Below are 12972 nucleotides of genomic sequence, written 5' to 3' on the forward strand. Positions count from 1 at the left end.
GTTGTTTTAACTTATTAAGGAAATAGATTTTTATAAGCACTGTGAGATGTTAGCCAGGAAGCCAAAAGAGATGGTCAAAATTGGAATAATAGATCAACTGGTCCATTTCTACAGCAGCTAAGGATACTTCATGATGACGATGATGATTACACAGACATAGTGCAGTCATCCACTATCTGAGCCTCCATTCCCTGTTGAACAAATTTACAGGGACATTATACATAATTAAACAATTTTCCTGGAAAAAAATCCCAAACATAATTACATCACAGAGAGAGTGACAGAGCGAGAGCGAGAGCGAGATTTTAATTTGTATTTAGATGCTTTGGCAACATGCTTCATCCAACATTCACGCCAATAAAGAGGATTATTGAAATGAAGACAAGAGACACAAAGACAGAAAGAGAGAAGGAAACGTGTATTATATATTTACTTAAACAGGATGAGAGAGACTGTTTCGCAATGAGGAACAGCTATAGGCAACACAAATCTTTTAGCCCTCATTTCGCTGCCTTACAGTTACATGTTATATGTGTGATGTAACATATATTACAAGATTTGGGCCACTTGCATGAATATTAATACAGGGATGTTGCATGTAGGCCATATAAACACTGAAGGTTTGTTAGATTCAGATTTTCACTGGTCATACTTTTTATGCCATAAGCAGATTTTGGTACATTGCACTTTTTACTTTATCTTGTACTTTGGCAGCACAGATGTTTTTATCTCCCATTAGCGCTGAAACAGTTAATTGATAAGTCGATTAGTCTGACGTGGGACAACGCTGGTGGAGCCCAACACTGAAAACATGTTTGACTTCCTGCCCAGAATACGGACACAGCTCACACTGCGGTTATATAAGGACCGGACGGCGCATAGCAACGACCCCACTCCTGCATCACCCCCCACAAGACTCCCAGGGGGACACGTAGTAAGCCTTCTCCACAAAGTCCACAAAACACATGTAGACTGGATGGACAAACTCCCACGACCCCTTTAGTAATCCTGCTAGGGTAAAGAGCTGGTCCACAGGTTCGACAGAGCCTCCTGTCCAGCACCCTGGCATAAGCTTTCCCAGGCAGGCTGAGCAGTGTGATATTCAGATAATTGGAGCCCATCCTCCAGTCCTCCTCTTTTAAAAATAGGAACCACCACCCTGGTCTGGTTGGATTCTGCAGGTACTATCCCCAACCTCTTCAGCCTCCTCTTAAAGAGGCGAGCATCTCAGGGTGAATTTCATCCACACCTGCCGCCTTGCCCCTGAGGAGCTTCTTAACTACCTCAGGGACCTCTGCCAGGGATATGGGTAAGACTTCCCCCGAGTCTTCAAGCTCCACCTCCTCCATAGAAGACATGTTCTCTCAAAGTGCTCTTGGAGCTGGGCTCACCCTCAGAGGAAGGGTAAAGAGCTCCGACATACAGAATAGAGGCGCTGCTCCTTCATGACGAAAAGAGCCTGTTGAGGTGGTTCATGCATGTGATCAGGATCCTCCTGGGCGCCATCATTTGGAGGTTTTCAGGGCATTTGTGGTAAATGGTAAGAGACCCCCGGGGTAGACCCAGAACACGCTGGAGAGATTATATATCTCATCCGGCTTGGGAACGTCTCAGGATCCCCCAGGAGGAGCTGGAAGACACTGCTGGGAAGAGGGATGTCTGGACTACCTTGCTTAGCCACCGCGACCCGGCCCCGGGGTCAAAGAGATCAAAAACAAAACAGCAAGCAGAAAAAACAACACTGAATAGTTAAAGTAAATGTGTGGAGGGTATTTATCATTTAGCAAGTCAAAACTATTGCTGATGACAACTTCTTATATATGAATATTTTTCTCTTTCATGTTGTAAATTACACTCAACAACAGATTCTTTCTACTCACATCACATGAATGAACAGTTCCTGTACAACAACCCTGCAATACTAACTCATCTTAGTATTAATATTATATTATAGTGTAATGTACACATAGCGTAATAGCATGTACATGATCATGTACAGGCGTGTATTGCTGAATGTAAATCCAGACCACATATATACTCTATATACTATATCAATGTGCATCAACAGAAGCACGTAAAGCACCTGCTTATATAAGTTAACTCATTACATCATAGTGAAGAAAGGCCTTTTTTTATGGCAGATCTGCTTATCTGCTTCAATTTTTCAGTTTCAGGGTCCGGAGCCAACAGAGCCATCGTTAATGTTATATACAAGTCAAAGTGTCTGCTGTGAAAAAGGCCTATCTGTAGTCAGCTGTCTGTTTTGTTTAAACTACTAGGCCAATGAAGTTCTGATTCTGAAACACAACACAAACAACAACACTGAAAAAACTAAATATTTTCTTGCCAATTACGTAGGCAAGCCAACCCCAGACCCCCCCTGGGGCCTGAAGGCTTCAGGTTCACTATGAGGCAATTATAGTTTGTGGGAATTTAATTAACTGCAAATGTGTTTGTTAGTTCTGAATGCATAACTTGAATAAGAATTATAAAACAATAAAAACCTGCACACTGCACTTGCCTGCACTTACTGCTGGCATATTTATTAATTAGCAACATTTTTGTCTGCTCGACCTTCATCAGGTATTTTATGTACATATGTTATATAATATACCTGATGAAGATACGACGTGTATATATATATATACACATATATTATATTATGTTATATACCTGATGAAGGTCAATCCCAGCGAATCAAGCTACCTCACTAATTACTAACTGTTACACAGAGAGTGGGGACAAAAAGGGCTAATTTTTGCCCCCGGGCCCCCCAGTGGTTCACTCTGGCTCTGCTTTCAGCAATGAGCAATTTGATGATATGAAACATATATATAATATATACTAAATAGGTTATGGATTTTATTATGTTGTATGTATCTCATATTCAACTTTATATTTTAAATGTAACTTTAGGGACGGAGCAATTTCAGTTGTTCACTGGAAATTTAAGTTGCATCCCCACTTAATTTATTTTGGCTTTATTTTCTATTTTTCTCATCAATTAAAAACAAAACAAAACATATGTTTAAATACTGTCACATAATATGAATATGACATGAGAGAGAGACAGGTGTCGATCAAGAGAGAGAGAGAGAGAGAGAGAGAGAGAGAGGCTGAATGGAAAGGTAGAGCGACATAGACACCGAGTGTGGGGAGTGGAAGAGAGAGAGTCGCCATTACTGCCTGGCAGTGCTGCTGAGAGGGGAGGGAGCAGAGAGAAGCAGGTTTCGGCTTACAACGCATACCACTCCAACAACACCAAAATACACTAAAATACAGGCGAACCGGCCGTTTGGAACTACACGGGACTACACCGTCAACTAAACCCAACTTCGGATTTTGTCGGAGGACACTAATGACCGCAGATTGTGGATTGTAAAAAGGAGTTTTTTTGCCTTGTAATGTGGGAATGCTTTCTCCTCTTTTCCGTGGTATGTGGATCTGGGAGCGACCATGTTATTAGGTGGGTAGGGGAATGTATTTGGACTGGGATTGGGACTTCATTAGCTTAGCTAGCACTCTTTTCTGCGGGCGAAACCTGCCCCCAGGGCTGCGCTACGCTGGGTTCAAGGAAACCGGGATGAGATTATGAGTCAGGGCTGTTAAATTAGCCCAGGTTGTGATTTTTTACCGCTTTCTTCCCAACGTTAGGCTGGGTTTGGTGTTGCTAACGCTAGCTAGCCGACTATCCCTCTCCCTCTTGGCATGCGAGGCTAACATAGCTCGGCTAATGTTAGCTAATCGGAATTGGAAAGGTGGGTTTTTTTTCTCTCCTGGAGTATCAGGGCCAAGCCAGGCCGACCCGGGGCTTCATCTTCCCCCACCAGGAGAAATTGATAACCGCCATATCAAATGCTGTGGTTGTGAATGTTAACTACGGTGCATTGACGCATTAACGTCTGTTGGGTTTAATTCAAGCTTCACTAAGTCATTAACCGTCACGTTAACTCCCATAACTCACTCTCATTCCCCGGTTGTGCCCCTTTTCTTCGTGGAGTTTGATGTCTTACGTGATATCCACCCTTTCCACTGTGTTTTATTACAACGTAACAGACGGAAAATCTTCCAAAATTACTTTAGAAATAAAAATAAAAGGCATAGCTCAACGACTGTACCGACGCCCGAGTTCAGAGCCTTCACGCCGTGTTGCCTTTTATCGGTCATTTTATTCATTTAAAAAATAAATAAAAATCCTATTCTGAGTTCGTTTGGAAGTTGCTGGGTTGCCAGTTTCCACGTTAATGTCCTGCTAATCGCTAACATTAGCCTTGTTGATGGATGGGGGGGGTCAGATCCAGGAGTGCCACTGGGAACGTTATTGAATTTTCCGACATCAAATTTCTTTTTACACGTAAACGCCCCAAAGTTGTAACCGCACTTGTCCTTAGCGGCTTATTAACTTTTTCATTCTGTGTAGCAGTCAGTCAGTCAGTCAGTCAGGTCAGTGGGTTTGTCCTGCTGCAGCTCTGCATGCCATTTGCATTGACTCGGACTGCTGCAGCTCCCTTTGCCCTTTACCCAAACTCTCTTTAAAGGGATAGTCCGGCTTTTATGTTTTGTCTCCAGCCCTTTGCCGTCCTCTCAGAGCACTCCTCATATATAATATGCCCAAATCATGACTTATAGAGATTGTTAAAAGCATCAATTATTAGTGGGACCCAATTGTGTTTTAAAATATCAGCTTGGTTCTTTGTTGTCATCCTTTTTAAGCATCTACAAGGGTTCACTGCATGATTAGATAGGACTCATCATCATCATCATCATCATCACAGTCAGTCTGTTCGGGGGTGTTCTCCTCAGCCTTTTCTCTTGAATGGGTTTGGAGCAAAGCTCTTGATCTGCTTAGTAACATTGAGCTGCTGGCAATTTCCTATCCTTCCCATCCAGTTAATGTGTAAGAGAATGGTTTATATTTATTTTCTTATCGGCAGAGATGCCTACTTGCTGATATCAACTATAGAAATGGATAGAATTGACTATTGAAAAGCGTTGCATCTGCTTTAAGACTAGTACACAAATGGATATTGGTATTGGCATATGCTAATGTGGTGGGAAATATTCAATAATAGTATCAGCTTCAACAAACCACATGAGGGCATTGGTGCTGACGAGTGATGGCTTGGTTGATCGTTGGGCCTATAAACTGTTGTTCTTTCATCATCGACGCCTCGCAATGAGGAAGTCAGATGAGCGAGGCTTGGCTTCAGGTCTGGACCTGACTGTGGAGGAAGGTGACATAGTTTTTTTTAATGAGCTGTGTGCTTAAAAACACATCTGATGTTCTGTTAAAGGAAATTCTTTTCCTAGAAGCACCTTTCACATAGTTTTGAAATGAAGTAATCAGTGTTATCAAGGCCGTATTTTAACTGGCAGAGACGTTTTGTTGGGCAGTTGCACAGTGAATTGAAAGATACACTATCCTTAGACAGTAAGAAAATGTCATCACTAAGTCTAGTTATATAATTCACTGATGATAAGATGGTCTCACCTCTTATTACACACTTGAATCAGACTAACTGACTACTTCTAGAGAAAACAGTTGTATTTTGGATATATTTTGAGACTAACATTTCAGAAAGTTTGAGCAGTTTCTGTGTTATGTTTTGTTGCTTTGTATTACAACTGTAGTTACACTTGATGACGAGGCAGCTGAAATTTAAAACTGCATTACGCAACTTTGTGTGCTAGCAGCAGTGACAGGTAATGGTTTAAAAATTTGAAAGCGAGTACCCAGAAATCCTGAGGCGGGGTCAGTAAACGGCCACAGCCCTGGTCTGTCCTGATTTATAGTAAGAGGACAGAGGAAAAGATGTAATGTTTGGGGAGTCCCATTTTTCTCTGCTCCCTCTTTGCTTAAAAGGAGGCAGTTTGGATTTCGCTCATAAGTTTTGATTCATCTCTTCCTGTGGGAGGAGAGTTGTCTGTACCCGAGATCAGAATTTCTTTTGGGGAAACGTAATGAGTCAGTGGCGCCTCATTTAAAATAGATGGAGCGCTCTTCTCTGTTGGAGCCCTGCTTTGTGATTTAAGCTGAAAAAGAGAAAACAAGTTTATTTTTACCTAAAAATCCAGGCGGGTGCAGCTTTAAAAGGTCTATCATCCTTGGCACTGTGTTCTGCTGTGTTTCAGGGCTTAACAGCATTTAGTCATCTCTAAAACCAGCTTGCCAAGTGATACCTTAATCCCGCCTGCAGCCTCACAGTGAATAGACTAATCATGATGCACAAGGCTACTTTTAGATGTTAGTGCAGCAAAATGCAGTTTGGGCTGTAGTGTTGGCTGTTTGCTGTGATCACAGGCTTCATCCAGGTGTTTACAGTATACAGCTAACTGGCTAGCACTGCCACCTTTCCTCTCTTCGTATATTTGTGAGTCTTGTATCGACCCTGCGTGTTGACAGCGGAGTGAACATTAGACTTTGATATAGGCTTACAAAAATGCAAACCAGATGTTTGGATTTGGGTGACTGATCTTCTCAAACACTGTGGTTTGGACGGGAATCAGGGGAGGAATGTAGGGCTGCAATAATCACTTGGTTAAATTAATAGAGTTCAGTTGTTGCAATTGATGGTTTTAATCTATTCCCAAGTAAAGATTCCACATTTTTAATAGTTGCAATGTCACCAGTGAGAAGAGTGGCTCATTTTGTGCTGTTTAATGTAATAAATTAGATATTTAGGATTGTTTTGGTGTTGGTTGGACTTAGAAAGCAATTTGAAAATGTAATTTGGACTTTGCAAATGTGTGATGGCGAATTTCAACATTTTAAAGTCAACGATGAATTAAATAAACTAAAACCTAATTATCAGTCAGTATAGGAAATAGTCGTCAGTTTTCACCCTCATGAATACCTTGTTTGCAGGCATTAGTGTCACGTCTAAGTGTATGTGCACATGTGTAGCGCGTCAGGTAGTCTTCTCCCAGGCTGCCCACTACAGTCAGGTGTGGCTCATGTAGCAGCACAGAGGCTATTGTAGGGGCTAGTGGTTAGATTTGTAAACCTGACAGACCTGCTGGTCGGTTTGCTCGCTGACATCATTCAATGTTCTGGGCGTGTTTGAAGAACAAGCAGCTCCTGGTTGGAGGCACCCAAATTATAGATCAGGTGACTAAACATTCAAGGCACATTTCCTGCAGGTAATTGAGCAAATTTCCCCCAGCTGACTCTTTATGCACTTACGTATTTGTGGTCTCACTAATTAGAAAATGGGTTTTGTGATCTCTTTTATATATTAGATAATTGAATTCAGTGAGTAACATCCATGTATCCTCCTCATTTTGGAATTCTGAATAAATTTCCATAAGTGTTTCGTAATGTTGCTGTAGATCTGCTGAACTCACAAAAGTCTATTTAATAGCACAAAACCCATGCAGGTGACATCATCACCTTGGCATCTATAAACAGTCAGGGGAAACCTCATTGCTTCGTCTCGGTGGACTGAATTCCTACTCTGGTGCAGTTTCTCAGGCTCAGCATGCTGTCGTGCTGCAGCTAGTGGTTCCAGCTCACGCAGGCAAATTCACTGGCTGATTGCCATCGCTCTGTAAAACACAACAATGACTGCAATTCTCTCAGCAGTTATCAGTTATCAGCCGCTAGTTCGGTCATGGAAGGGTTCAGGCTTATTTGACTGTGGCAATCCCAGATAATACTGACAGAAAGGTTGCACAGTCAGTCAGATGCATTTGCCACATTTTTAGTTTCTACAATCTGCTGAATTTTGGTGTTGTCACTAGTGAAACATTGCATTTCACCTGGTTGTTAATGTTGAATAGGCAAGGTGCAAGCAGCAAAATTATGTCGCCCCTAAAATAATCATGACTGCTAATTAGGATTAATAGTAATGGCAAAATAATCAGGGTGATATGTTTAGCCGTAATCATGTAGCCCTAGGATGTGCCGATGATGATAGCAAATCTGTGAACTGATTTATTTTCTGTTTCATTCTCACAGCGAAGCAAATCATTTCTAGGTCAGTGGCTGTCAAAGGGCTGGAGTTGCATGCCATTTTTATCCTGCCTCGGCACAAATTGGTTGAAAGCACTTCTTTTTCTCTGTGAGGGGAAAAGTGACATTGCTGAGCACAGTCCATGATTGAATTACTCTCCCTTTCTCTTATATAAGTTGTACAGTCACACTTTGGTTTTTGTCTTCTTAAAAGTCCATTTTGATATTGCATTTTTTAAAACAAAATTTCTATTGGTTTCTCAGAAATGCAGGAGGCTTTTTCATCACATTTGTATATTTTAAACCTATTGTAGTGGTATTGTAAGACCAGCGTATTTTACTACTAATGCATGAAAGGCCAATCAAAATCCTTTTATTAAGCTTTTACCATTTAGGAGGGATTATTTTGTCCTGTACAAGTGTGATAATGTGTACCTTTGTCTAATTTTCTGATAACTCTGTTTAATGCCAGATTAACATGTCTGATTTGTTTTGATTCACCGCACCATGCACACATGTACACGTGTGTCTCAGAGGGATATGTAGAGAAACAAAAAGCTAATTATATTATTTGTGATAAGGAGGCTGAAGTTCTCTGAGGACAAATCAATGCAAATATGTTTTTGTTTGTTTTGCCTTTATCTTTTCCTAATTGTGAATTCCATGTCTTGCAGGCAGGTGATAAAAGGAGAAGCCGGCTGTTCTGTCCCAGCTTAAAGAAGACCCAGGGTAGAAACTGAGAGAGATACATAGAGTTGGAGGGGGATTCACCACTAGCAAGGGAATATCAGAATGAATGTGCTTCTGTACCACTGACAAGCAGAACTGGAATGATATCTTGACCTTTTTTCCTGGAAGTGACCAAGTTAGCGATGAGCGGGGGGATATAATGGCCAAGAACAAGGATGCGCGCCCCCCGACATTCGCCGTCAGTGTTGTTGGCCTCTCGGGGACGGAGAAAGAGAAGGGAAATTGTGGCGTGGGCAAGTCCTGCATATGCAACCGATATGTGCGTCCTGACGCGGACAGCTACTACTCGGAGCACACCTCAGTGCTGAGCACAATAGACTTTGGGGGACGTGTGGTTAACAATGACCACTTCCTGTACTGGGGGGATGTGTCCCATCGAGGGGACGATGGGTTGGACTGTAAAATCCAAGTCATCGAACAAACAGAGTTCATTGATGACCAGACGTTTCTTCCGCATCGGAGTACGAACCTGCAGCCGTATACCAAACGAGCGGCAGCAACCAAGCTCCAGTCGGCAGAGAAGCTTATGTACATCTGCACGGACCAGCTGGGCTTGGAGCAGGACTTTGACCAGAAGCAGATGCCTGATGGGAAGTTGAACATCGACGGCTTTGTGCTCTGCATCGATGTTAGCAAGGGTTGCAATAGGAAGTTTGATGACCAAATGAAGTTTGTCAACAGCCTCTACTCCCAAATTGTCAAGTCAAAGAAGCCTATCGTCGTCGCTGCCACAAAATGTGATGAGTGTGTGGACCAGCACCTGAGGGACCTGCAGGCCTTTGTTGCCAGCAAGAAGAACCTGCTGCTAATTGAGACGTCAGGACGCTCCAACATCAATGTGGAGCTCAGCTTCAACGCCCTCATCCAGCAGCTGGATAAAACAAGGGGGAAGCCAAAAACTGTGCCATACCTGGAGGCCTATAAAGTCCAACGGCAGCTTGTTGCCTCATTAACAGATAGATTTGAGAAATTGATGGTGCACACTGTGAGAGATTATCACATCACGTGGAAAACAGTGACTAATAATCTGAAGGGCCAACATGACTATGACGAGTTCATAACCTTGGAGGGCACCAGGAAAGCACGCAGCATGTTCACAAAGCACATTGCACAACTGAAGCAGGAGCACATCAAGAGAAGGAGGGAAGAGTACCTGACAACACTACCGAAAACCCTTAACAACCTCCTCAATAATCTGGAGGAGGTCGAACACCTCCCATGGCCTGATGCACAGAGTGTGATCCGGAACCGGCCTGATTTCCAGTACTGGTTTGTGGTTCTGGAACATACGCCGTGGGATGAGACAGACCACATTGACATCAGTGACCGCAGGATACCCTTTGACCTCCTCGATACACCCGACGGTGAGAGAATTTACCATAACCACGTCCAGCACCTGCTGTCTGAGAAGAGAAGGGTGGAGATGAAAGAGAGGTTCAAGAAGACGCTGGAGAGGGTTCATTTTATCAGTGCAGGCCAGCCTTGGGAGGAAGTCATGTGCTTTGTCATGGAGGACGAGGCCTATAAGTACATCACAGAATCAGATAGGAGGGATGTTTATTGTAAACACCAGCAGGAAATAGTTGAAAGGGCCAAAGAGGATTTTCAGGAAATGCTTTTTGAGCATGCTGAGCTATTCTATGACTTGGATCTGAATGCCACCCCCAGCTGCGACAAGATGAGCGAAATTCACAGTGTGCTGAATGAGGAGCCCAGATACAGAGCGCTGCAGAAACTTGCCCCAGATAGAGAGTCGCTCCTCCTCAAACACATTGGGTTTGTTTACCATCCCACTAAAGAGACATGCCTGAGCGGGCAGAACTGTGTGGATCTGAAAGTGGAGCAGGTTTTAGCAAACAGGCTGGTGCAGCTCGACCATGGACGCTCTAATCTCTACTATAACAGTGCCAACATCGATAAGATCAACCTCTGCCTCTTGGGAAGGGAGGGCCTCTCACAGGAACTAGCCAATGAGATTCGAGCACAGTCCACAGATGATGAGTACACCCTGGACGGAAAGATTTACGAACTAGAGCTTCTTCCCGTGGATGTCAACTCCACACTTCTCTTCAGCCATACGTGGGTCAACACTTTCAAGCCACATGGCTGCTTTTGTGTGTTCAACTCCATAGAGTCCCTCAACTGTATTGGAGATTGCATAGGCAGGATCAGAGCAGAGATAGCACAGAGTAGGAGAGACAGGTTTGCTCAGCCACTACCGTTCATTCTCATCCTGGCAAATCAGAGGGACAGCGTTTGCAAGAACATACCTATCCTGAGGCACCAGGGCCAACAGCTGGCGAACAAGTTGCAGTGCACCTTTGTTGACATCCCCTCTGGGGCCTTTCCACGTAAATTCACAGAGTTCCAAATTAAGCAGGGTCTCAGAGCAGTGCTGGAGGGGCTAAAGCATAATTTTGATGTCTTGGCCCCACTGCCCTCTATCAAAGACATGTCAGAGACAGACCTTAGGATAGTCATGTGCGCCATGTGCTGGGATCCTTTCAGCGTTGACCTCATCCTCTCGCCTTTCCTAGACTCACATTGCTGTAGCGCAGGACAGCCAGGCCAGAGCAACACACTAATACTGGACAAGATCATCGGGGACAGCAGGAGGAGGATCCAGGTCACTGTCCTCTCCTACCACTCTGCTATTGGTGTCCGCAAAGATGAACTGGTGCACGGCTACATTTTGGTCTACTCTGCCAAACGCAAGGCTTCTATGGCGACCCTTCGGGCGTTCCTGGCTGAAGTCCAGGACGTGATCCCTGTCCAGATGGTGGCGATCACAGACAGCCAGGCAGACTTCTTTGAGAATGATGCCATCAAGGAGTTGATGACGGAGGGGGAGCACATTGCCACCGAGATTGCAGCCAAGTTTACAGCACTTTACTCACTGTCACAGTATCATCGGCAGACAGAGGTTTTTACACCCTTCTTCAATGAAGTGCTGGAGAAAAAGCTGAGCATTGAGAGTTCCTTCCTGTTTGACAGCTCATCACGGGAGTGCACCACTGGTGCTAGTGAAGACGTCTTCCCCACCTCACCTCATAGCCATTCCCCGGCCTACAATACCTATTACCCTGAATCTGATGACGATAATGAGGCCCCCCCACCTTACAGTCCAATAGGTGATGATGTTCAGCTTCTCCCCACACCCAGCGAGCGGGCCAAGTACCGGATCGACCTAGAAGGCAATGAGTACCCAGTCCATAGCACGCCTGTTGGAGACCATGAACGCAACCACAAAGTGCCTCCACCTGTCCGCCCCAAACCAGTGCTCCCCAAACCTAATGTCAAAAAGCTGGACCCCAATCTGCTCAAAACCATTGAGGCTGGCATGCGAAGCAACCGTAGGATGCAGCGTGGCCCAACGACACACTCAGAGGACGTGGAGGCGTCAGACAACTATGCAGACCCTGTGGACACCTTGCTAAGGTCCAGGGGCTTCCACAACGATGACATATATGCTGTGCCCGATGACGCACACAGCCGTCTGGTCAAAATAAGAAACTCCTTTGGTGGGCTACATGGCCTCCACGGAGGAGAGGAAGAAAATGGATTTGACAGGAAGTCTCAGGCTGGACGGCGTCCATCAAAATACAAACATCGTTCTAAAATCCTGTTCAGCAAGACAAAGGCCTACCAAAGACGATTCCATTCTGACAGCGACGGGGAGGAGTCTGGTCCCGCCACGCAGAAGAAGAAAAAGGGAAGAGCCCATCGGGGCAGCGAGGAGGACCCACTGCTCTCACCTGCCGACCCCTGGAAGGGTGGGATAGATAACCCCGCCATCACCTCCGACCCTGAACAGGAGGACAAGAAGATGAAGAAGAAGAAGACGCCCAAGACTCCAAAGGAACCGAAGAAGGTGAGTCTTGTCTGTCATGAATCTGACTTTTGCAGAGTTTTAATTTCAGGTCAGTTTTATCCAGTGTTTTTAGCAAACATGATGGTTTCAGAGAGCTTTGCAGCGCAACAGACGACAGAAAGAAGCAACACAGCAAAGATATTATAGTCTCCAAGACACTGAGCCAAAGCTTTCTTGTGTTTTTTTTGAGAGTGACTGAAAGAGAGCTTCAGTACATTGAATATGAGTGAGAGAGGAGTGTGTATGTGAATGAGAGCAGAAGAGATTGTGTATAGCGAGTGTGTGGGTGTGAGATACGAGCAGATTTCTGTTTTTAATAGGTCTGGGACTCATGGTGAGAATAAACTAATTTGATCATTGATTGATCGGCCCCACAGTTGAAATGGTTTGTGAGCCTCCC

General features: G+C 44.2%; 1 protein-coding gene across 1 annotated transcript in view; it reads left to right on the forward strand.

The window, feature by feature from the left end:
* The first annotated feature begins 3376 nt into the window (after window positions 1–3376).
* Window positions 3377–12972, forward strand: part of arhgap5 (Rho GTPase activating protein 5) — a 43514-nt gene continuing 33918 nt past the window's right edge. The window contains exons 1-2 of the mRNA XM_070920359.1: window positions 3377–3466; window positions 8626–12572. Coding sequence (XP_070776460.1) covers window positions 8748–12572 — 3825 coding nt within the window. The 5' untranslated portion in view covers window positions 3377–3466; window positions 8626–8747. The remainder of the gene's footprint in view (window positions 3467–8625; window positions 12573–12972) is intronic.

This window comes from Enoplosus armatus, chromosome 15, assembly GCF_043641665.1.
Source record: "Enoplosus armatus isolate fEnoArm2 chromosome 15, fEnoArm2.hap1, whole genome shotgun sequence".
NCBI lineage: Eukaryota > Metazoa > Chordata > Actinopteri > Centrarchiformes > Enoplosidae > Enoplosus > Enoplosus armatus.